Source organism: Tiliqua scincoides, chromosome 8 (assembly GCF_035046505.1).
Source record: "Tiliqua scincoides isolate rTilSci1 chromosome 8, rTilSci1.hap2, whole genome shotgun sequence".
NCBI classification, from domain to species: Eukaryota; Metazoa; Chordata; class Lepidosauria; order Squamata; family Scincidae; genus Tiliqua; species Tiliqua scincoides.
Genome location: NC_089828.1, coordinates 47184714 through 47209635, shown reverse-complemented (window position 1 = coordinate 47209635; position 24922 = coordinate 47184714). Strand labels below are relative to the sequence as shown.

General features: G+C 48.2%; 3 protein-coding genes across 3 annotated transcripts; 1 reads left to right on the top strand and 2 right to left on the bottom strand.

Annotated features, from left to right (window-relative positions):
- Positions 1 to 32: 32 nt before the first annotated feature.
- On the bottom strand, positions 33 to 12761 carry POLDIP2 (DNA polymerase delta interacting protein 2). The gene is made up of 11 exons (XM_066636144.1): positions 12505 to 12761; positions 10575 to 10656; positions 7799 to 7896; positions 6615 to 6711; positions 6209 to 6284; positions 4502 to 4609; positions 3973 to 4109; positions 3556 to 3582; positions 3241 to 3366; positions 2815 to 2894; positions 33 to 1874 (listed from the first exon to the last, which is right to left on the bottom strand). The coding sequence occupies exons 1-11, from the start codon at positions 12678 to 12680 to the stop codon at positions 1760 to 1762; spliced, it is 1122 nt and encodes a 373-aa protein (XP_066492241.1). The 5' UTR covers positions 12681 to 12761; the 3' UTR covers positions 33 to 1759.
- A 213-nt stretch (positions 12762 to 12974) lies between these two features.
- Positions 12975 to 16982, top strand: TMEM199 (transmembrane protein 199). The gene is made up of 6 exons (XM_066635903.1): positions 12975 to 13184; positions 14186 to 14259; positions 14477 to 14566; positions 15014 to 15056; positions 15822 to 15934; positions 16219 to 16982. The coding sequence occupies exons 1-6, from the start codon at positions 12989 to 12991 to the stop codon at positions 16312 to 16314; spliced, it is 612 nt and encodes a 203-aa protein (XP_066492000.1). The 5' UTR covers positions 12975 to 12988; the 3' UTR covers positions 16315 to 16982.
- Positions 16983 to 20232: 3250 nt separating this feature from the next.
- Positions 20233 to 21261, bottom strand: SEBOX (SEBOX homeobox). Its single transcript, XM_066636458.1, has 3 exons — positions 21168 to 21261; positions 20886 to 21076; positions 20233 to 20580 (listed from the first exon to the last, which is right to left on the bottom strand). Exons 1-3 carry the CDS (start codon positions 21259 to 21261, stop codon positions 20233 to 20235), a joined length of 633 nt encoding a protein of 210 aa, XP_066492555.1.
- Positions 21262 to 24922: the final 3661 nt, after the last annotated feature.

Here is a 24922-nt window from a genome sequence, read left to right as displayed (position 1 = left end):
ACAAGGTGGAATCCATGACACCAAGACACAGATTACTTCAACACTTTTATTGAATAGCATTTTTTTTTACAGTTATTTACATGACAAAGTCAGCCTCTGTCAAAGATTTTTGCACTAATGTGGCTTAGGAGGGGGGAAAATGGGCCCAGGGGAAGTTACACACCAAGTAGCCCTCTTTACTAAGCCCAAGCCACACACTAAGTTGCCTTCATTAGCACTCTCTGAGAATACCCCCTTCCCATCGTGCTGGTGGCTGGGTCACCTACTTCAAGCCATAAGCAGGACTGAAGGAGAACGTTTTCTAAAAGGTGCAAGGTGCTGCTCTGATTTTGAACCTAAGTTGGTTGGTTTTTTGTTGTTTTTTTTAAGAAAGATCCATTGGCAGCCACAAAGACAAATAGCAGCAGACCGGAAATCAAGTAGACTGTGCTGCACTGGCAAAACAGCTAAACTGCAATCCTTAATTGGGATACTTGTGGCAGAGCTGGTCTTGCCCAACAACCTTCCTTGTTCCAGCCCCTTTGGCACCTACGGCAAGCCCAGCAGCTCACATGAGAAATGATTAAAGACTTTTATATGCCACTGCCTGTAAAACATGCAAGCCACCAAAACAAGGCAGTAGGAGGCAAGACCAAATCAGGAAGGTGCTCATCCACAAGCCTAGCTCAATATCCTCCGAGTTGCCTCGCTGTGCTAAGTTGGAGGCCAAACTACTTTCAAAGAGCGGCTGCCTGCCCATTTTGAAACTAATGATCTTCTGTAGGTGATACTATTCTACCTGTGAGAGCTGAGCTATGAGGCACCCGAAGGAACAGCAAGAGGGAACTGTACATTAGCCAAGGGGAGACAATCGGCAGCTCCCAATCTGGACAGTATGCAGTGGCAGCATCACTACAGGCCATTTGCCTTGCTCTCACCTCCCACCTTCTGTTATTAAGGAAAACACACCTTTCCCCTTACTCTTCAGTAGCCAGGAAATGAGAGCAAGCAAATGGCACACTACAACAGCCCTGATGCACAAGATGCTACATATTTATTTGTTGTCCCAGAGCTGCAAGAACAAACAGGTCCAGTCTCTGGGATCAGGAGCCCCCGTTACTCTGAAGACAAGGTCAACCTTCCATATTCACATAGTGTGCGGACAACCCACCCAAACCCATGTGAGCCATCAGGCTCCCAAAGAAAACAATGCTACTGAACTAGAGGTGGGAAAAGCACATCAAATCTGTAGTTGAAACCTTGTGGGTATGGGTGATAGACAAGGCCAAAGGACAGAAGTAGCAGCAACCCATTCCCATCCCTCTTCTGGTCTTATAACTGGATGCGCAGCTAAAAAGGGCACAACCTGAGCTTGATGAAATCAGGGTAAGAGCAATGCCTTGAAGTTACAAAGAAGACTGGGCGACAACCAGGGAGGACCTGTTTATTCAGAGAAAAGGAACTCCACACCACCTCACATTCTCATGACACTTTGCAAAAACCTTCTGGGCTCCACCAACAGCAGCTTTGTTCTAGGCACCCAGGCTCTGACTCCAGCAGGCACCACAGGAGGGGAAATGGTTAATGGTGCCAAGCAGCCACAATGAGCCAAATGTAAAAGGTCCAAAACCCAAATACCCATCAGTCAGAAACTGGTAAAAAAAAGGAAGGTTCAAAATGTTTTTAAAAACCAGAACCTGCTCCAGCCCTCAAGGGAGGCAGAAAGGGGCAGGCAGGGTAGCAAAGCCGTCCTGGGGAGCCTGATGTCCTGATGGTTGCTCTACCAGTGGAGGCCAGAAGGCGGTGTCTTTTCATCCTTATTGCTTTCCAGAGAAAAGGGTGGGATCCGGACATCAAAATGAGAACCATCAGGCCTCTCAAAGCGAAAGGTACCCCTACAGAGCAAAGCCAGAGTGAGAGAATGACACAGAGCAGGCATGCCCAACAGTTCATCTCAAGAGCCATTTTTCTATTCGGGGGTTATATCACAACATGAACAATTTTAACTCCGTTTTTTTCTCTCTTCTAACAAACTCTATTTTCTCTCCTTTCCCCTCTGCGTCCCACTGCGCTTTCCATATTCTCTCTCTGTATCCCTTTCTATTATTCTCCTACTTCTCTCTTTCTAATCCTTGGCATACATCCTCAAGTGTGCTACAACCAAAGCCCCACTTTCCATTTCCCCACCCACAAGTCTCTCTCCAGCCTCATTTCTTTGTTACTTCCATCTTTCTTTCTGAAACATCACAGTTAACTGAGTGAAAAAAAACAGTGTCACACATTCTGATCTACAGCTATCTATCCCCTTCTTCCACCACACAGGTCTTTTAACACTATCTTTGTTGTCCTTCTCTTTCTTTCCACACCCCCATCTACCAGGTCAACGTTTCTTCTTCAATCCCTCTCTCTTTTTCTTGCTTGTTTCTCTGTCGCAAACCCTTTCTTTTGATTCATCCTTGCTGTGTTCAATAGCACTAGCATACAAGGCTTTAACTTGTTCAGCAAGAGAATCTCAGACGCAGCTGGGTTAAACAGTGTGGCTATCTGCAAGGAGCCAAGCAAACTAGCATCAACTCCACCATGCATCTCTAAATCCAAGAACAGGAGAAGCAATGCCAGCATAGTGATGTAGCAGTCATCCCCCCCATACCCACCTATTAAGGGGCTTGGGCAACTCTACATGCTCTCCAAAGACATCTGAAAGAGCCAATTCAGTGCTCTTGAACTCAAAGACAGCTTCACTCTCTCCCTACCTTGCAAAGTTGCTGGAAACGGTTAACTCTTTTCAGCCTCTCCACTATGATTATGGGAACCTACAATTCACAAATTGCTTACCACATATGACCACTAGATGCCTGCAAGGAGACATGGCTGCTATACTGAAAGGCGGGCTGCTCTTTGGACAAAACCGGTTCCTGAGAAAACAAGAAATGAACATCAGTCACATCCCCCATGGCTCACAGGAGAAGACTGCTGCATTGCAAGGGATGTCCCCTCTGTGCCAGGAGAAAATGAACTGTTGCCTGTCTCCCTTTACTATGTCAGCACTGTCCCCAAACCATCTCAATAATTGTCTTATACGATCTCTCCAGACTGAACTTCTAAATAAATTAAAGCTTCTCTGTGCTTTAGTTCATGGAGAAGATCCTGAAACAGAGAGGAAAGATCTCAGTATAGGCTGTGACCTAACTACAGCAGGCACCAAGACAACAATGAAGCCTCAAATTTGCAAGCAGGAGGAGTCTTTCTCCTACCACTTACTCGGCCCACTACCCCTCGGCCACGGACAGTCTCTAAGGTGCCAGACAAGCTGAATATTCTCCAGTGCCGTTCGCGGAGCTGCACAACTTCATTGTCAAGGTTCTCCAAGCGTATACAGTAGCGCCACTGCAAGGAAATAAAAATGTTGCAGTCAGACCAAGAGCCAATGGCAAACATAGGCCAAGGTTTTGCAGTGACACAGCAGAATGCTATCAGTTGAGGGCCACAGACTCCTCGGAAGTCCCTTCAAGGATAGAGGTCTTATCACTCCCCTTAGCTGCCAGGCAGCAAAGTACCCATTTGAAAAGTACTCACCCAGTAGACGTGGGAATTCTGGGCTTCCTATTGAAAAAGAGAAGGTGGGTTTTGTCACAACTCTGAGCCCGACACAGGAACCTCACAGCAACCACCACAACAATCTCACCAGTTAGGCTACCTTATTTATTCCCACTCCCCAAGGAATTCCCAAAACCCATGTCTGTGGTACAAGGATAATATCAGACAATAAAACATTGACCAAAACTGAAATTGGAGAGTGTTGTAGGAACATAAATGGCTTGAACAAGTTCATGCATAATAGATTCTTATTTAACCATGACAGCTAAAACAGCTACATTTAAAGAGGTGGCCACCTGGATCTGTGGCCGAACCTAGCATGACAATCCTTATATCTGTGCAATCTTGGGACAGGGCAAGATAATACCAGTTACTTATATGGCTTTCTGAACGTACCCGCATCCCCATGTAGAAGGGGATGACTGTGACCCGGATGTTTTCAGTAGTTTCTCGGTGCACATCAGAGAGCTCTAGCCAGGGATGGTTCTTCTCCTGCCATGCACACAGAGTATCCCTTGCCACAAAAGGTGGAACTATAAAGTGGTTCAAAGTACAACAATTTCAGCAGAGAAAGAATTCAGGTTCCCCTTGGCATACATCCCTCTTTACCAGGTGGACAACACTAATCACTTTGCAAAAGAAGAGTCCTGCTAGATTATCTAAGGGTCATCTAGTCCATCTTCCCATTTCCCACCATGGCCAACCAGATGCCTCTGGGAAGGTCACAAGCAGGACATGAAGGGAACAGCCCTCTCCTACCACTGATCTCCTGCAAATGAGCGATATTATCTCTGAACCTGGAGGGTGCCATTTTGGCATCGCTGCGTCGGCGGAGTGGGGAGAAGATAGGATTAGGCCATCAGTCTCATAATTTGAAACGCTGCTGCAATGCACTCTTGTAGCCTTCTCCAGAACAATGAATTACCTTTCGTCTGGTCATACAAGAGAAACCGTTCAAACAGCTCATGCTGGATGGGCACCTGATCGGTAGATGTATACGGAAGAATGTCTTCGTGGCTTACGTAGTCAAGTCCTGGAAAAGAATTCCAAACAAACACAGACATGAAGCACCACTGACCAAAAATTTGCAATAAAAATCTAGAGCAATCCGCTAACTATGTACTAGGGCCAGAGACTGGCAAGTGAACAGGAATTAACCCCAACTTCAGGACAAAAACCTGTCCAAATTCACAGTGATAGCCCATAAGAAATCAATTCATTGCTTGTGTGCTTAATCAGGAGGACATATTTGCAAGCAAAAGAAGATTTTATAATCTTTTTCTGGTGTCTTGCCTGTATGACACTTCTCCAGTGTGCAACATCCGTCATCCTCTATGACACCCTCCTCTAAGACAAGAATTAGACATCACAGAGGACACATCACTGACAATCTTCTCTTCCTTCTCCCCAATAATATTCAAAGCTAAGCTATTAAATAATATTCAAAGCTAAGGATGAAATATTTGAGAATTATGAAACTGTCAATGCAGTAGCATTGACAGTTTCATAATTCTCAAATATTTCATCCTTCCCACAAGTAGCAATCAATGAAACTGAGCAGGGATGAGGAAACTCACAATGTACTGGCATCACACTTTTATGTTTTGAAATAGCAGCCACTATCAGGGGAGACAGGAGGACTATGGCAGCCAAGCATCAGCCTAAAGGAGGAAGAGCTGGGTGGCACAATCCAAAGTATGTTTATTCAGCAGCACTTCTTCACAATTTATATAGCACCATCAATGTACATGGCACTTTAGGCAAAATGTAAAGTCAGGTCTGTATCCCAAGTGGTTTAGAATTTAGACAGACACAAGGAAAAGGACTGAAAAGGGAAATGGAGGCAGGAAAGAATGTGAGATTATTTCAGTTACTTGTTACAGTAAGGACAGAAGCGTAAGGCACTGTATCAAAAGCTTCATAGAAACTGTGGGTTTTAATAACAGATTTAAACAAACAAGATGAAGCATCATGTGGGTGATCCAGGCATAAGAGAAAACAAGGAATAAGGAGTGGAGACCTCTGATGACACGAGGACTTCGGGGGATTGCATGTCATGAAGTTGGGGGAGGGAAGATCAGAGGCAGGAGTGTAGTGGGAGGGGTGTAAGAACTAAGAGGTAGAAGAGGCATAAGGCCATGGAGGGCTTTGAAGGCAAGGACAAGAGGCTCTGCTGGATTCAAGACCCAATGGAAAGCCAGCAAGGGAGGGAGGTGATGGGGGTCAGGGTGTTGTGGGAGGTGAATGATTGTGGCAGCAGAGCACTGCAGCAAGGTGAGGCGGAAGAGATGAGCCATTGCAAGATGAGTGAGAAGGAGGTTGCAGTAGTTAAGAGAAAACCAGGGCATGAACTAGCTATTACCAATGGGCATAAAAGGGCCAGCATCTTGAAATGTTATACAGAAAGAAGAGGTATGACTTGATGGCAGACTGAATATGAGGAAGAAGAGACAGAAAACCCAAAGCTTCAAGTTTGAACCCAAAGCTTCAACAGGGTGGTTCTTACTACTTTTGATAGGGCTTACTTTCTAGTACACACAGTCAGGACTGCAGCTTCACAACACTGGCAGCTGGACAACACTGGCAAAAATCCCTGGACCCTCCCAGACAGCCAGAGAGGCCATTAGTTCACCTGGTATCGCATAGAGGGCTCTGCTGTCATCATGGTTTGCTAAGAAAGTCACTGCTTCCGTCTGTGATCTCTGAGACTGAGGAAGGACACGGAAAAACAGCGCTTAAGGGGCACAAAACAAGTCTCCAATCAAATCTGCCTGCAATCAATATTTCTCTGTAAGCAGCATAACCCTCTTCCAAGATTGCAGCCATTAACCATCTAACTGGGCTGAATTTCAAAACAGAGCCAGAAATCAATCCAAATATCACCAGCAACAAGAAAATGGACAGGAGGCAAAACATGATATGTCCTTAGGGGGAGGAGAGCAAAACTTCTGCATACTCTGACTTCCCACCTCCACTTTCACATTCCCACCACTATATCCCAGCAATGCATGGAGAAGGAACAAGAATGAAATACTTACTATGTGTGGGCAGTCACGAGCATCTATAAGCACCTGGTAGTAAGTATGTGTCTTGCCTTTCACTTCTTTGGATCCATGGCCACCTGCATTTTCGCCCCTGAACCAAAAGACACCTTACTTTAGACTATTTTATGCCCAATATACCAACACCAACTTAATTCCAATTATCAGAAAGCAAGGACCACTTTGTGTGTGGCCAAAATCTCTGGCACTGAGCAACAGCTCTGCTTTAACAACGAAAACTCAGTTGTGCTGGAGACAAAAGCCACTCCATAAACCTATTGTCCCAAAAGAGCATGTGCTCACTGACCCCCCCCCCCCCGAGAACATGCCTGATCCCAACACATTTTGAACTTCAAAGTGCTTATTTAGAACAGACAAACAAGGAGCATTGCATTACTATGCTACTTTACGAAAGTACTCAACAAGATTTGCTCACAGGAGCATGTCATCAATGGGATCAGATTGGTAATTAATGCCATTTAGAGATACCATACTGTATGATCCTCGACTATCCAACAGTCTCTTGCTCCCTTCAACGTGCCTGCTGTTTTTCCTTGCTGCTTCCTGGAACTCACACCTACAGTGCCTATATCAAACCACCTCCTTCACGTCTCTCCTCAAAACGTACCTCCATTAAGCATTTGGCTCAACTCCTTAGTACTCATCCAACTAAAACCAAGTCCATGATGCTGCACTTATCTATACTGTTCCCTTGCTAGCCTTGCCTCTGCCATCCTTCCCTCTCCTCACTACCTCTTGAAATTTCAACTGCAAGTTCCTCAGGGCAAGGACTGGTCATAAACATTTTTATCATGTGGCATTAATCTGATTATTTACGCTGACTTTATGTTTAAAACAGAACTCATAAGGTAGCTTTACAACAATGAAAACATCAAACAACAAAACACCAAAATGTCAATAAAACCTAATATTAATATACAATAAAACCATTAACATAACCATAAACACAAGAGTCCAACTCCCAAGTCGCCTGTAGAACAGCTTTCAGGTTTCAAAATGTGATTCAATTCAGCTATTTTTATCCTAAGAATAAAGCTTATGCACAGTTTCCTTGGTATAAACTGCCCCTTCACCAGCAAGTTTCAGCAGCCTTTAAGGGTTGGCAACTAAACCAACCCCTGCAATCCTCTATTTGTTGCCAAGTAAATGCAAACACTTACTTTTCAGGCACTGGAGAAGCAATATCTCTGTCATACAGCCTGGCTTGCCAAGGAAACAAGACTATCCCCCGGTATCCAAATACGCTGTGGAGAAATAACTGAAAAAGAAAGGAAGGGAGGGAGGGTCAAAAAACAGGCTCTTGGACCCTGACAGGTTAAGCAAAACACACTTCACCTACATAAGAAAGAACCAGCTCTATGAAAACAGCTTCAGGAAAGCCAAGGAAGGCAGCTTGACTGTAGCTTAGTTGCTCTGCAATCTAGAGTCTGGGAAACTCAAGGACCAGTAACGGCCATGAAAAGGTTGACAGCACCACCACAGCACAAGCTTCAGTACAGCCTTGCAGATAAGTACATATTATATGGCCTCAAGCATTTAACTTCCTTGCCAGTTGTCACATATATCATTTATGGTGCACTGACAGCATAAACAACCAACATTATTTTCACTTACAAAAACTGTTACGTTTAGCTACACTGTGGTAATTTCTGTTCACTGCAAGGAACTGGGCAATGCAATTGACAAAACTAGACTTGCAGGTTGTGAGCAATCAAAAAGAGTGCAGGAGGTGGTTTCCTCCTAAGTAGTGTTTCCCAAACTTTTTAGCACCAGCACCCACTTTTTAAAATGACACTCAGTCGGGACCCACCTAGATTTAGGAGACCAAAAAAAAAACGTTTTAACAGCTGCTCCACCCTGCGTTTTTATCCTTTTTATGACAGTGGAGGGGTCGGAACCACCTTCTGGAGCACTTGTTAAGGTCCACATTCATTGGATTGGGACCATTTTGGTGGCCTTGCTTTCCCTTTGCCTGGCCTGAGGCAAACTGAAGCAAGAATTGAAGCAAGCTTGCCTACTCACAAGTAAACTTGCATGTACTGCTCTGTTTCAGTTTCCATAAGGCTCAATACATTTTCCTTGTCAGTCTGGCAGGGGTGAAACTTCCTTTTCATCAAGTGAAAGTCTGATGGAGCTTGAGTCCATAATTCTGGTGGTGTTGCATTCTTCTTAATCTGCCCTTTAAAGAGGTCTGAGGCACGGTCATGTACTCATGAGTATATGTACACAAGTAGCTCAGTTTTACTTTCACTGGGGCTGTATACATTTTCCTTGTCACCTATTAGCTTGTCAGTTTCAGTTCTTAGGACCCACCAACAATCAAGTCATAACCCACTGTCAGGGAATTAGAGGACAGGTCCTCTCGTGGATTGAGAACTGGTTGGAGGCCAGGAAGCAGAGAGTGGGTGTCAATGGGCAATTTTCACAATGGAGAGAGGTGAAAAGCGGTGTGCCCCAAGGATCTGTCCTGGGACCGGTGCTTTTCAACCTCTTCATAAATGACCTGGAGACAGGGTTGAGCAGTGAAGTGGCTAAGTTTGCAGACGACACCAAACTTTTCCGAGTGGTAAAGACCAGAAGTGATTGTGAGGAGCTCCAGAAGGATCTCTCCAGACTGGCAGAATGGGCAGCAAAATGGCAGATGCGCTTCAATGTCAGTAAGTGTAAAGTCATGCACATTGGGGCAAAAAATCAAAACTTCACATATAGGCTGATGGTTTCTGAGCTGTCTGTGACAGATCAGGAGAGAGATCTTGGGGTGGTGGTGGACAGGTCGATGAAAGTGTCGACCCAATGTGCGGCGGCAGTGAAGAAGGCCAATTCTATGCTTGGGATCATTAGGAAGGGTATTGAGAACAAAACGGTTAGTATTATAATGCCGTTGTACAAATCGATGGTAAGGCCACACCTGGAGTATTGTGTCCAGTTCTGGTCGCCGCATCTCAAAAAAGACATAGTGGAAATGGAAAAGGTGCAAAAGAGAGCGACTAAGATGATTACAGGGCTGGGGCACCTTCCTTATGAGGAAAGGCTACGGCGTTTGGGCCTCTTCAGCCTAGAAAAGAGACGCTTGAGGGGGGACATGATTGAGACATACAAAATTATGCAGGGGATGGACAGAGTGGATAGGGAGATGCTCTTTACACTCTCACATAATACCAGAACCAGGGGACATCCACTAAAATTGAGTGTTGGGCGGGTTAGGACAGACAAAAGAAAATATTTCTTTACTCAGCGAGTGGTCGGTCTGTGGAACTCCTTGCCACAGGATGTGGTGCTGGCGTCTAGCCTAGACACCTTTAAAAGGGGATTGGACGAGTTTCTGGAGGAAAAATCCATTATGGGGTACAAGCCATGATGTGTATGCGCAACCTCCTGATTTTAGGAATGGGTTAAGTCAGAATGCCAGATGTAGGGGAGAGCACCAGGATGAGGTCTCTTGTTATCTGGTGTGCTCCCTGGGGCATTTGGTGGGCCGCTGTGAGATACAGGAAGCTGGACTAGATGGGCCTATGGCCTGATCCAGTGGGGCTGTTCTTATGTTCTTATGTTCTAACCCACTATTTGCAAAACACTGCCTTAGGCCCAAATCCTAACCAACTTTCCAGCACTGGCATAGCGGTGCCAATGGGACATGTGCTGCATCTTGCAGTTGAGTGGCACTCACCAAGACCCCCTCAAAGTAAGGGACTATTTGTTCCCTTACCTCAGAGCTGCATTGCCCTTATGTTGGTGCTGAAAAGTGGATTAGGATTGTGCCATTAGAGAGTCAACTGGAGGAAGGCAGGTGGCATTAACAGCAAGCATTCCAGAAGTACTTCCTTACAACTAGCTCAAACACAGGGACAACAAAAACTTGCAGGATGGATGGAGGAACATGCAACCAGGAATCCATCACTTCTAGGTTGTGCACTGGTCCCCCTCCAGAACACTCACCTGACCCGTCTCATATTTGCCGTGCTGCTTTGGTACTTCAAATACACCTACTGTCTCCAACACTTTGCCTTCAGGACGGTTCCTAGAGCAGGGCCATAGAGAAGAGAGATGTCAGGTTCACCCAACATACTGGCCAGTCGGGTCAAGCAGCTAAAGCATCTACACTGACATTGAGGACACAAGTTCACTTTTCAGATCTTTATTCAGTTATGAGCCTAACAAAGTCTTTTCTCAGGCTCTGTCTCTCCGCCGCCCAAAAAGTTAATGATCAAGAAGCCATTATGAATTACGCAAGTGATGTAAAACTACTTGTTAAAGTTTAACCACAAAGCTAACTGCAAACAAAAAGGCTGCACAGTTGTTAAATTGATCCTCCATGTTCAAAGCAGTCTACCTCTGAGTACAAAGTGCTGGGGACAGATAACAGGAGAAGGCTGCTGCAGTCATCATACCTTATTTGTGAGCTTCACAGAGGCACCTGATTGGCCATTGCTGGGAAGAGTATGCTAATCTAGATGAACTGTCAGTCTGAGGCGGAAATCCTATAAACACTTTTCTGGTAGTGAGCCCTATTGAACACAGTGGGACTTTCTTCCGAGTAGCCACACAAAGGATTGCAATTCAGCTAGACAACCTTGCCTGTATTCTCACAATGAGAACAGCCCTCCTTTAAGGATAATCTGCTGTACCCATGCAACAGATAACAATAGAGCTGTGAATCACATGGGTGAATCACATGTGAGCGTTTCCAGTAGATGCCACAGAGAGAACCTTTTGCATGATCAAAGAAAAAAAATCCACCTGATTATTAAGTGAAACCTGTGAAAACCAAAACAAATGTGAAGCTATATAATGTTGAAGTTATATAATGTTGTTGCAGTGCTCTCATGCACTTTTTACAATTGTCTAGTCGCAAGTTACACATGAATGCTTTCATCCATGGTTTGCTTTTCCACACAGTTGACAGGGTTCTTTCTCCCCCCCAAATCTTTTTCCACCTGGCTCAAGTAACATTTGATACACACAGAGATATTTTACGCACACACAGAGATGACGGACTCAGACAGGTGCAGAACAGACTCAAAATTTCCCACTGGTGAACCAACTCCCTCACCCAGCCTCTGAACATCTAAGTGCCCTTTCACGTGGAAAGCTAGCATAGGACGAGCTCCAGCAAATTGTGCTTTCCTATCTTGTGCTTTTCTGCACAAGATAACTGAATTCTTGTTGCCTTGTTCCAAGTTTCCCAGGGTGAGTCTGACAGCCCAATCCTAGGCAGATGTAAGTCCCAGATGCAAGTCCCATTGTGCCCAATAAGGCTTACTGACAGGAAAGTGCGCACAGGACTGCAGTCTGAACCAGCAGTACCATCCTTGCACTGCTGTAGCCTAGGTCTACTCAGATATGTCCCATTGTGTCCAATGGGGTTTACTCCCAGGAATGTGTGCATATGACTGTAGACTGAGCCTGCACTGCTGTCCTCACACTGCTGCAGCCCAGAGCCCAGGTCTACTCAGTCCCACTGAATCCAATGAGGTTTACTCCCAAGAAAGTGCATACAGGACTACAGCTTGAGCCAACAGTATCCAGAACCCAGGTCTTCTCAGATGGAAGCCCCATTCTGTCCAATGGGCTTACTCCCAGGAAAGTGCACATAGGGCTGTAGCCTGGCAGTATCCAGAGCCCAAGTCTACTCAGATGTAACTCCCATTATGCCCAATGGGCTTACTCCAAGGAAAGCGCACATAGGACTATAGCCTGAGATGGCAGTACCCAGAGCCCAGGTCTACTCAGAAGTAACTACCAATGTGTCCAATGGGCTTACTCCCAGGAAAGCGCACCCAGGACTGCAGCCTGAGCCAGCAGTGCCAGAGGCCAGAGCCCTCCGCCCACCCCCCCAAACGGCAGGCCAGGCCCCCCCGCCGCTCACCGTGAGGAAAGGAGGCGCCTCGGGGGAAGCCTCGACCCTGGCCCGAAGCCTGTCGGCAGCCAGGCCGCCCCTCCGGCCGCGCGCAGCGCCCTCCCGCTCCACGGCAGCGAGACCGCGGCCCGGCTCAGCGCCGCCACCGCCAGCTGTCGGCCCCGCACGGCCGCCGCCACCGCCATGCCCCACAAGCGCCTCGGCCGACACTGCCAGGCCAGAGGCCGCGGCTACCCACAGTACTCAGCGGCAGCCCGTCATCCTTTGCGCGGCCGCTCTAGGCCCTGAAAACCACCATAGACTCCCCATCATCTTAGCGACGGGGCTTCCTGGTTACCCCGGACGCTATTTTCCCTGTGCCCCAACTCATTCGCCAACTTCCGGCTTGACCGGAAGTCAGGCCGTGTTTGTGGGGACAGTCTAGCCCTTTCATCTCTATCTTTCCCCCTAACTCTACAGTGACGTCCCTTCGGCCAGAGCGACGCGCGGTCACATGACCCGCCGTCCTGGTTTCAACATGGCGTCTTCCCTGCGGGTCGGGGAGGCCCTGCGGCGCGCTGTTGAGGGCCCCGCGGCCAAGCGGCTCCCGCAGGAGTTGTTCGCGGAGCTGGAGGCGGCTCTGGCCGGAGACGGCCCCGTCGTGTCCTTCGCGCTTGTCCGGAAGCTCCACCAGGCCCTGCGGGAAGCGGGTGAGTTGGGGGGGCAGGAGACTGCCTCAGAGCCCGCGTCAGCCAGGCGGAGAGACCTGGGCCTGTGGCTGAGGTTTGCTGGGCAGGTAGACCAGGGCTTGAAGCCCAGATCTGCCTACTGGGTAGACCTGGGCTCCCGTTCTGACCTGCCCCCAGAGCCCCCTCTTCCAGGCAGGTTGACCTGGGCTCCTGTTCTGACTGCTCTCTGGAGCCACTTCTTCCAAGTGGGTAGACCTGGGCTCCCGTTCCAGCTGTCTCCTGGAGCCACCTCTTCCAGGCAGGTAGACCTGGGTTCCCACCTGAACTTGGAGCCAGCTCTACCTGCTGGGTAGACCTGGGCTCCCATTCTGCTCTTTGGAGCCACATCTTCCAGGCAGGTTGACCAAGGCTCCCACCTGGACTTGGAGCCCAGATCTACCTGAGAGGTAGCCCTGGGCTTCCATTCTGTGGCTTCCCTGTGGAGCCACCTCTTTCAGGCAGAGTGACCTGGGGTCCTGTTCTGACTGCCCTCTGGAGCCACCTCTTCCAGTTGGGTAGACCTGGGCTCCCATTCCAGCTGTCCCCTGGAGCCGCCTCTTCCAGGTAAGTTGACCTGCTGGGTAGACCTGCGCTCCCATTCTAACTGCTCTCTGGAGCTGCCTCCTTCAGGTGGGTTGACCTTGGGCCTCTGGCTGAGGTTTGCTAAGTAGAGAGACCTGGGCTCCTGTCTGGTCTTGGAGCCCAGATCTACCTGCTGGGCACCTCATTTAGCTGTCACAAAGTAGTTTGCAAATAGACCAGGCTTCAGATTTCATCAAATTGCTTTCTTCAACTCTGCTACTGCTAGTAAAACATTTCTTGCAAGTGTAAGGTCCCCTACTCATTATTTCATTATCAAAATTTAATGTGTATGCTGTTTTGTAATCCACTCGTGGCCCCCCCCCCCATTAATATAGTTATCTGATTCCTTCCAGCCAAAGATTACATTGAGGACCTCTCATTTTCTCCCCCTTCCCTCCTAGGGTCTCAAGTGTATCTTCATGAATTGCTGGAAGGCAGTGAAATCTTTCTTCCTGAAGTGAAAAAACCTCCCAGGGTTTGTATCAAGCACTGATTTGTATGTTGAATGACAGTAGATTTTGTAGTTTTTGACATGTGAAGGCTTGCTAGAAGCAGTTGTGTCTTTCTCTAAACATGTTGATTCTTGGAGAAATATATCCTTTTATATGCCCAGAAAACCAGAAAAATATTCAGCATTTAATAGAATGGAGCAGTGTTCCCATGTTCATTTTGTCTCTTTGCTTCTGTTTCAGAATCCAGAATTAGTGGCCCGGCTAGAGAAGATAAAGGCCAAGCTTGCTAATGAGGAGTACAAACAGATGACAAAAAACATCAGTTGCCAGGTCAGAGGGGGGAATGTAGGGAAAACAGAAAGATGGGCTGACCCCATCACTAGCCAACATCAGCTTTCTTCCACTGAATTGTATTTTACTCATTTCTACCCAGCCCACAGGTGTACACATTTGATCCCTGTTGTGTATATGCACCATTGGGCAGAAATATGAGAAGAATGTCCCATTGTTTGCTTTCAAGACTGTGTAGCATGAAAGATGGTGCAAATAATGTGTAACAGAGTGCAAGTGCATTTTCTGCCACAGTTATGTAGTTGGACAGGCTTTATACCAAACTATGGACATCTTTTTCTGCACTATAGCTGGCAAGGCAGGAGGAGATCTTTTAGTCTTGGGACTGGTATTGGTGTTGCCAAGCAGGAGAGAACTGTAAGGCCAAGCAGAACACAGGGGAGAAGTGTAAGAAACTATCAAATTCTCTTTTTCCCCCCCTTCTAGGAACTGAATCGGTATGGCACTCTGGCTGACCTTGGAAGGCAAGGTGTGTTCATGTTGTGAGAACTGGGCAGCCGGCTAGTTTTCTTCTAGCATTTAAAGAATAGTTTTAGATCTTGACTGAAGTAAAGCATTTGTCTATTCTTACAGAGAGGACTTTTTTCTCTGCTGTTCAAAAGCAGCATTTGGTGACTTTGGTGACATGCCACCCCATGCAGATCACTCATAAATAAGTTTAATGTTGAATTAAACACCATTGGATAAACCACACCCCACGGTAAAATCTTGTTGGAAGTTTTTAGTGGGAAGAAGGAGACTGGGAAATTTCCATCTGCCCTCTTAAAACTCTGCCCCCCCCCAGCCTAAAACTACAAAGTCCTGTTCCAGACTGCCTGGGCCATAGATACTGGCACCATTCTTAGGACTGAGCTATACTGAACTTAGGCTGCAATCCTATCCATGCTTTTCTGAGAGGAAGTCTCATTGAACACAATGGGGCTTACTTCTGAGTAGATATGCATAGGATTGGGCTGTGAATGAGCAAGACCTGCAGTCTTTTGCTTCCTGCAGCCAAGCCAATGAAAATAGCCAGAGATGTTTTCAGTTTCTGCTTTTGCATTAGCCACGAAGTGCAGTGACAGGGAAGGAATGAAGTGGATAACTACAGTGCAAGCAAAAAGTGAAGTATTGAGTTTCTCTGGACAAAGTGAGAGAGGGGCATTGCTGTTTTAGGACTTCAGTGGCATGTTTTGAGCAAGCTTTTTGGGCCGAGTGACTCCCACATCATAAACCTTGTCTCTCCTTTCTCCAGTTAGGTCCACGAAAGCCCTAGTCATCACTATATTCAACTTCATTGTCACTGTTGGAGCCACGTTTGCCTGCACCTATCTCGGCAGCCAGTACATCTTCACTGAAATGGCAGCGGTGAGTGGCAGTTGGACGGGATGGTGGGAAGTCTAGCACATGTTCCCTGTTTTGCCCACTATTACATGATGCTTGAAAATGCCTATAATTGATACACAAGCACACGTTTGTAGGACATTTTGATACAGACAACCTGGGATTGGACCCCTTACGCTATATTACTAGAAACCAGAGTACAAGCTAGCTCTTGCTCTACCAGGGCAAAGCAGGTTGTCCCAGCAGGCTTTGACAGTAGATTAGTTTGCCAGAGACAGGACTGACTCACATTTCCCTTTTTCCTCCAGCGTGTGCTGTCAGCTGTGATTGTAGCCTCTGTCGTAGGTTTGGCAGAACTGTATGTGATGGTCCGGACTCTGGAAGGGGAACTGGGAGAGCTGTAGCCATGGAGTTTTGACTTTTGGAAGCCCACTTGGGAATTCCAGGCCTGTTTCTTGACTCTCCAGTTGCTGATTGTAGAGCCAGTGTCAGCATTTGGAGATGACCTGCAAATCCCAGGAGTCAGAAAGGAAGACGGGGGACCAGCTCTCTGCATCTTATCCTCCACTAGGTGCTTGCTACAGACAGAACAACTCCTTGACTGTCCCAAGACTTTTCTGTTGCTCTTGTACAAAGTGGAGCATCTGCCTTGATCGCCTGAATCTCTCCAAATGCTCTTATTTCTGGGTTTCCTTTCTTTTGTGTATATAAGTTCTGTGATGCACAGCTGTGTGGATTGTGTATGGGACTTAGATCCAAGCAGCAAATGTCCAGACCTGTGGATGAAGAGGCAGCTTCCTTCCAGCAGTGGAAGATGCTGGTTGTGTTTACATCACTTTTGGCCACCTATTTGCCAGTCCCCAACATCTTATTTGGGCAGTTCCATTGCTGTTTCCTTGACCCCTTTTCAGTGAGGCAGGTCCACTAGCTATTCTGCAGAACTGAGCAACCACACCTGAAATGCTATTTCTCATTTCTTGCTGTTGGGTTCTGTAAGATTTTCCTCCACCTTTTATCTCCTGAACAGAAATTGAATTTTACTTTGTGCAATAAATGATCTGACCAAAAGCAATTCACGAGTTACATGTCAGCTCCACAGCAGGAGCAAACGGTCTGAATTATATAGAAATAAGGGCATTTCTGTGATCCTCCCGGTTCTCTTAAGAGATAGAATGTAAAGGCAAGAGGAAGTGGGACATGGTTCTGGATGTTTTCGTCAGCCCTTAAAGCCAGTGCGCTAAATGGTTTCACCCAGTTATTGCTGAGCTATTGGTGGGTTATTGCTAGCTCAGTGCTATCTCTTGGACTGCTAGCTCAATGCATCCTGTCCTCTTTGTCCTCAAAGCCACATGCTTCTCTTTTCATCTTGTGCATGTAGTTTGAGGCAAAAACCAGAAGTGCCTTTTGGAGGCCTCTAGGAGGCCAGAGGAGGTTTTTACCATATGAGGGAGTGGTAAAAATTTTTGTGCCGCTGGGTGCAAGATGCCTTGGCTATGCTGCTGTTTTTCTTCCCATGCCCTTGACTGAGGAAGGCCTTTGACCTTTGGTTCCCAGCGTGCTTTACTGAGTAGGTCCCACAGGTGTTATGCTGCAAAGTTAATGGGAAGATGAGGCCCATGTCCTGTGGTCTAGCTGCAGGGCATTTGAAGGCACCTGCTTTTATGGGAAGAAGAAATGCTGAGAACTTGTCTGGAATACCATCCAAAAAACTTGTCCAGAATACCGTCACCTGCTGGGTCATGCCAAAGGTCCCCTCTTACCCAGTATTCTACTCTCAGCAGTTGCCAACCTGACCCAAATGCTACTGGGAAGCATTTCTTCCCAGACATCATAAGGTAGAGGGATCTTCCTCAGGGCTAGCCTGTCCATGAGACCAATGGAAGCACCCACCCACCACCTCCTATTCCCTGACTTTGAGGTGGAAGAGGGGAATGGTGCAGAGTGGAAGTCCCTGACACTAGCCCATTACACTTCTTCTGCTCCATTCCCTTCTTTCTTTTCAAAAGCAGGAAGAATGGAGGTTGGCATGCTGTCGCGTAGGGACAGAGTGCATTTGGGCAGCACCTCAGACACTAAGCGGTAGACTGCCTTGACCACAGAAATCCCATTGAGCTATCCTAGGTAATACCTGGTGATAGACCTATCCTCTATTAACTTGTCTAATACTTCTTCAAAGCTGCTTACGGTGGGAGCAATTGCAATATTTTGTGGCAATTAATTCAACATGTTGATGAGTTAGGCGTTCATGAAGGTGAACTCTACCAATCCGTTTCATTGGATGTTTCTGAGGTTTAGTGTGTAGAAGAATACATAACATGTTCTCTCTTTCTGGTATTCAAATAGCAGTGATTTGGAGACATAATTTGACATCATAAATGGAGGGTTGAAACTGGAGGAGATTCAAACAAATCCTTCATTGATCTCCCCACCCTCATCCTCTAACCTAACAGGATGAATAAAGTGGGATTTTGTTTTGGTAGAAGGTCAAGATTCACATGGAATAAATAATAAATGTAACTAATAGAATTCATTACTGCAAAAGTATAGATTACACACATTCATGGATAACTATGAGGACTTAGTAGCACTGACAGACGTAATAGCCAGAGGGGCCCTCAGGTTCAAAGACACAATTCTGAGGCCAGTAGCTGCTGTTGGAAACAGGAAGCCTGGTGAGACAAAATGCATACAGCAGTGCTCTTCAGCCTTGGGGTTGTGACCACAATGGGGTCGTGACAACTTATGTGAATGAAATAGGTTGAAACCACAGGACGAGAGCAGCAGCACTCAAAGTAGCAACCACTGCACACCAGAATGCAGTCCCCGGTGCAGCTGGTGCTTACAGTTCCAGCGCGTCGTGGAACTTCATGTCCTCAGATCAGGACGATGCGATTCTCTAGCCAGTAGACATGGTGCAGTGCCCCAGTGGGCATTGTGCCCAGATTTCTGCAAAGATGCAACTGTCTGGAGCGTTGCATCATCCCAATATATGGACATGAAGTTCCCCGGTGTGCTGGAACCGTAAGTGCAACCAGCCCTGAACGAGAGTATCACCAGGTAAAGAGGGGAAGCATTTGGTGTATCCCTTCAGGTACCAGGAGATTAAGTCCGTCCTGCTCATATTCTTAGCAATTGTGCTAAAATAGCTTTAACTAATGCCAGACTTCATGGTAACTTTTTCTGCTCTAATAATGTTTGATTACAGTGAACAGTGCTGGGAGGAAGTTACAGGGTGGATAGATAGGGTCCCAGGAGGGGAACGGGATCAGTCATGGGTCCCTAGCGTCATACTTTATTTAGTGGAATTATGGCACGGAAAAGGTTGAAGACCACTCGCATATAGCAGTACCTTGCCCTTTTGTCTGGTCAGGGACGAGAGCATGGACCAAGGTCAAAATGGATGGATGTCAAAGCATAGACTTATTTAACTTGCAAATTTAGTTTGGCTGGCAAAAAATGTAAACAACTAATTATGTAACGAAATAAAAGGAAAACATAAGAGCAGTGCAGAAGACTGGATTAAATTGAACAAAAGTAGTAAGGTCTTAGACAAGATGTGAAATGTGGTTATAATGGAAAATGGCTGAAAGAGCAAAGCAGTGGAAGTCACATGGATGAGAGTCAAGGTACAGTATTGCTGTACATCCCTCGAGGTTATAGAATTGCCACGTTCCTTGCGTTGGAGCCCGTGGAAGGGTTAAAGAGCGGGCACTGTGCCAGGGCCTTCTGAAGCGTTGATTAATGTTCTGATGTCTGCTAAGCTCCCGCCACAAACACACTGCAATATTAATATTGTAGCTACATGCAAATCCGGCTGGAGGGTCTTGGACCTTCCGCGGGCCATCACTGGGATTAGGTGATGTAGCTCAATCATCCGCAGATCCACCCAGAGATTAAGGTATTTTTTCCTGGCAGATTAGGTGGTATTACCAGCGATTGTGAGATCTGAGCCCCCGCTCCTGTTGGCATTGATGGATATTGGATACCCCATCCTACCTCCACCCCATGCAAATCTGAAATGAAAGTGATGAGGCTAAGCGATGAGGGCATCACAACTCTTTATTGAAGTTACAAAGGGGAGAGGAAGAACCTGCAGATTAATTGAGCCAGGTGCATTTGTAAAGGGGGGGGGGAAGAGCAGAGAATCATTTACTCTTTGGCCTCCAGCAGGGAGCTGCCTTGACTCGTAAGAGCCTGTAATGTCAAGAGCAGGTGGTTGGGGGAAGAATACTTTGTTGCCCATCCCCCTATGGCAGCTTGCAGGGTCTTCTGGTCTCCCACCTCAAGTTTGTCCCTTGCTGGACAGAGCGCACAAGTTCAATCTAGAGGTCCCCAAGGTTGGCCACCAGAGCTGCGCTGTAGATGAGCCCCGAGATGGAGCCCAGGGAGGTGGGTGGCGTGGGGAAAGCATCCCAGCAGCCAGACAGTGCAGTCCATGCCTCCTCTTCCTCCTCCTGGACAGTGCTCCAGGGCCACCAAGGTGGTGGCCCCGCAGCTTCCTCCCAGCCAAGCAAGACTGAGGCGCTGCTGCAGGGTGGTGGCGGGAGCAGCACAGGCTGCCTTGCAGGGTGGCCTGTCATCGAAGTGCCCAGATGGGCTCGACGGCACCGGGTCTGCTCCTGGGCTGCGCTGCTCTTAATTCTACGGGCACGCCGGTTCTGGAACCAGACCTGGGGCGAGGAAGGGGGGGGCAGGTCAGTCGGGAGGAGAGAGGAGCTACTTAAACTCCCTGGGGAGGCTCCCTGCAAACTTTAGTGCTTTGCACCACTGGTGCTATTTCCCTCTGTGCCCCCCAGCGTGGCTCCCTGCATAACTTAGTGCTTTGCACCCCCTCCAGCTACGCCACTGGTGCTATGTCGCTCCCTGCCCCCCACAGCGAGGCTCCCTGCAAAACGCACCGCTTTGCCCCCTCTAGCTACGCCACTGCCCAGACGCGGGTGCCAAAGGGTCCCCCCTCCCCTCCCGCGCAGCTCACCTGGATCTTGGCTTCGGGGAGCTGCGTCAGCTCGGCGAGGCGCTCGCGGGTGCCGATGTCCGGGTAGGGCAGGGCGGCGAAGACGCGCTCCAGCTCGCTCAGCTGGCCGCGGCTGAAGGTGGTGCGCTTTCTCTTCCTGGGGCCGACGGCCGCGCCGCCCGCACGCTCCGTCCGGGGACCCGGGAAGCCTTCTGCAGGGAGAGAGACGGCAGGCACTGAGGGACGGGACGGGACGGGGCAGGGACAGGATCTCCTCCTCCTGCCGGCCCCCTGCGCACTCACCTCTTCCAGGCTCCTCCATCCGCCCTCCGGCCGCCCCGTCGGGGAAGATGAAGAGCGGGCTTTGCAGGGACCGAGGCTCCCCCTTCGTACCCATGCTGGCTCCGCGCTGCCCCGGCTGATGGTGCCAGCCCAGTTTTTATCCCTTCCCCAGCAGGCAGGCACCGCCCCCCCCTCCGCTCCCCCTCCTCGGGCTGCCTCGCAGCTGGGACCAGCCCGGCCACCCCCCTTTGCCCCAGACGTAATGCCAACTGGGCACGGGCAGAGGCGGAGGCGGGCCGTCCGTCCAAGTCTAGCAATGAGTTGGCAGGAGCTGTCCTTGGTGCTGATGGACGGGGCAGACGCAGGGAACCTGGCCTGGCCGGTAAGCTGGGATGCCCCAAGGCACCCTGAACACCAGTGGCGTAGCTAGAGGGGGCAAAGCACTCAGATTTGCAGCGTGCAAGCGGCCCCTCCCCTTCAGAGCCATTCCAGGTGAGTGGAGCACAATAAATGCCCTGGAGTGAAACAGATTTGCACCCCCTCTAGCTACGCCACCGCTGCCCAGAACCAAGTGCAAACAAGTGACTCCCTTTGCGCTGAGCATTCAGGGAGAGGTGGCCTCTGAGCATTTTCAGAGAGCAGAACTGAGCTCAGAGTCTTCTACACTCCTGGTTTCCCCCTCTTAGCCTGCTTTAGTAGAACCGGTGCTTCCAAGTCACAAAAAGATGTGGGTCCGCTTTACGATGCATTGGTCAGACCTCACCTGGAGTACAGTTCAGGACACTTTAGGAAAGATGCAGACAAATTGGAGCATGATCAGAGAAGCGTGGCAAGGTGTAAGTTGAGCGGGGTTTTGTTGCCCACGCCTTGATACCCCTGGTGTTGCCCCCTCCATCCTGTTGACCCCCCCAGCCTGCAGCCCAGTGCACTTGCTACCCCCTGTCAGGAATGCTAGGGGTATGCTAGCTTGCCCCCACTATCAGAGCAGAGTAGCAGCATGTAGGAGAGCGTTTGAAGCTAGCAGTCCCAAGGAGAAACACACAGCTGCACGTTCCTTTCAGCAAGCAGACTTGTATTGAAGAAAAGGTTCAGTAAAACAAAAGGCTTATCAGGAGCACAACAAAAGAATAGTAATAACAATCATCCATAGAGTAGAAAGAGCAGCTTATCACACAACAGCAATGACTCCAGCAGCACCTCTCCCAGACACCATCCACAAACAACCCACACCCATAGCTTCCAGTGTCTGTTTATATATTGGAGCCAGCCAATCACAGAGCAGGTGACCACATTGTCTTGTGATCACTGTTTCACAGAATTGTATCAGCTAATTTACATAGGTGCACAATCATGGTGACTCAGCACTTTTCTTTTGTCTTGGTCACATGGTAGTAACACAGGGCCCTGTTTTGCCAGATTCCCAGTTCAAGCTCTGCTTGGAGAATTATGCCCACTTTCAGCTAATTAGCTCCCCTTTTTAAGCCAATAATGACTCTCGTTCTGCCTTAGTCCTGCTGGACCGCACCACCGGGGTAGCGTGCCTGTTTAATCTGCAGAGGTCCTCTCTCCTGCCAACAGCCTCCTGCCACTACAACAGCCCCTTGGTCCTCAGCAGGTCTTGGGCACAGCAGCCACACAAACTCCAGTGGCTCCAGCAGTCTCTGCTCCAGCAGTCTCCAAAGTCCATTAGTCTGCTCCAAAGACCATCAGCAGTTCCGTATTTCCAGTTGTCCTCAGAAGTCCATCAGCCATTAGTTTTTCAGTCCATTAATCCAGTCTGTCCTTCCTCAAGCTTTCCTCCTTCTGCTACCCACCCCCAACTCTCCCTTCATCAGGTGCCTTTATGCTTGACGGCCCTATTGCCTTCAAGTGGCTTACCCTTACCCTTACCCTAGAGACCTTACCCTTAAAGGGGCCACTGCTGACACCACATCCTACCTCCTGGCCAGATCTTCCGCAATTCCAATACAGGCCCAATCCTATCCAATTTTCCAGTACTGGTGCAACTGTGCTAATGGGGCATGCACTGCATCTTGTAGTGGGGCAGCAGTCACAGAGGCCTCCTTAAGGTATGGGAACATTTGTTCCCTTACCATGGGGCTGCATTGTGGTTGCACTTGGGCTGGAAAATTGGATAGGATTGGGCCCACAGGCAGTGTGTTACATTTTTCCCCATGTAGGTTTTCCAAATAACCTCAGTGCTTCATCACTATCTAGGCTGAAAAATTCCTAGTGCCTGATGCAGCACAAACCTTGACACCTGTTTAGCTATGCCACTGCTGGAAAACAAGACCCACAGGGAAAGGCTGAGAGAAGTTGGCATGTTTAGCCTGGAGAAGAGAAGGCTGAGAGGGGATGTACCAGTGCTCTTCAAATACCTGAAAGACTCCTGTGGAAGAATGAACAAATTTGTTCTCAACTGCCTCTGAGAGTAGATAGAACTAGATCAAGTGGCTTCAAACTGCAAGAGAGGCAATTCTGGCCAGATATCAGGAAGAAATTCTTCATGGTAAGGGTGGTGCAATAGTGGGACCAATTACCAAGGGAGGGGTGGATTCTCCCTCTGAGTATCTTTAAGCAGAGACTCAAACAAGCACCTGCTGGAGATCCTCTAGGAGGATTTCCTGCTACAGTTGGGGGTTAGACTAGATGACCTTATTGGTCCCTTCCAAATCCATGGTTCTATGTAAACTGTAAAAATTTAAATTAAAAAAAAAAACGCAGTGGGAGAAATTCAGTGTGACTCATTTTGGTGCTTCATTTTGGAACAAATAAAGCTGCCTTACATTGAGTCAGGTCCACCTAGCTCAGCATTGTTGACATGGGCTGGTAGTGGGTCTCCAGGGTTTCAGACAAGACTCCTCCTCCCTCCTCTGGAGATGCTGAGGACTGAACTTGGAACTACCTGCAGGTAAACTACCTGCTCACATACAGTGGCTACCACACATTACATTTTTAGCCTGGGGATCACCCATAGGCTAGAAAACCACTATTTCCATTTTTACAGTGCAGCTGGTCTGGCTTCCCCTTGGACCCAGGAGGGTGCAAGCCAACAGCCAAACTCTGACTCCACATCGCCATCTAGTGCCCACGAGGTGAAATGCTGATTCTTCTGCAGTAAGTCTGTGGAGGCCAAGCTGCAAGCCAGGTGACTGTGCATCAAGTATGTGCTGCTGGCTCCCTTGATACTCCAGTTGCTCCTCAGGAGAAGTGGGTGTGGCTTATGAGGCTGGAATAATGTAAGTAGAGCACTTTGAATCCTTGCAACGCACCATATGCCTCCCAAGTGACCTTATGAAATTTGATTGCTGAGAATAAAGAACCACTTCCTGCCCTGAATCTCATAGCCGCCCAGTTGTGAAACCCTCCAGAATCCTAACTGACAGTGCATGTGTCTGGAAAATGCAGGACACTTGCTCTTAGAAGAAGCATGTGCCTCTGGCCATGTGCCAGCCAAGGGGTCATACCACCAACTCTTGCCTTTGGAGGCACACTGCAGCACAGATCAGAGATGAAAAGGTGGGGGGGGGGGAATTCACAGAGAGCAGAAACTTTGGGAGACAGTCCTGTGATGCCACATGCATTTCCCAGCATACTTTGCATATAAGAAGCCTTTGGTGATTATGTGGGGTCCAGGACTCTGGATTTTCCCTCCACAGTTTTGGATCCAAAACCTGCATCTCTCACAATGAATGAGACAATAGGGATGGGGAAGCTGAGTCTCGAACAACCTGCTCAGGGATTTCTGGAGCATTTCAACAATTAGGTGGGGGCAT

Bases quoted from the DNA above. Each gene is read 5' to 3' on its own strand.
- POLDIP2 (XM_066636144.1), bottom strand. From the start codon at position 12,680: ATGGCGGTGGCGGCGGCCGTGCGGGGCCGACAGCTGGCGGTGGCGGCG. The intron at 4,610-6,208 runs GTGAACTAATGG...ATTCTTTTCCAG, and splicing joins AGCCCTCTATGCGATACCAG to GACTTGACTACGTAAGCCAC. The intron at 1,875-2,814 runs GTAAGCAATTTG...TTTGCTCTGTAG, and splicing joins GCATCTAGTGGTCATATGTG to GGGTACCTTTCGCTTTGAGA.
- TMEM199 (XM_066635903.1), top strand. From the start codon at position 12,989: ATGACCCGCCGTCCTGGTTTCAACATGGCGTCTTCCCTGCGGGTCGGG. The intron at 13,185-14,185 runs GTGAGTTGGGGG...CTTCCCTCCTAG, and splicing joins CCAGGCCCTGCGGGAAGCGG to GGTCTCAAGTGTATCTTCAT. The intron at 15,057-15,821 runs GTGTGTTCATGT...TCCTTTCTCCAG, and splicing joins GGCTGACCTTGGAAGGCAAG to TTAGGTCCACGAAAGCCCTA.
- SEBOX (XM_066636458.1), bottom strand. From the start codon at position 21,261: ATGGGTACGAAGGGGGAGCCTCGGTCCCTGCAAAGCCCGCTCTTCATC. The intron at 21,077-21,167 runs GTGAGTGCGCAG...CTCTCCCTGCAG, and splicing joins GATGGAGGAGCCTGGAAGAG to AAGGCTTCCCGGGTCCCCGG. The intron at 20,581-20,885 runs GTGAGCTGCGCG...TCCTCGCCCCAG, and splicing joins TCCCCGAAGCCAAGATCCAG to GTCTGGTTCCAGAACCGGCG.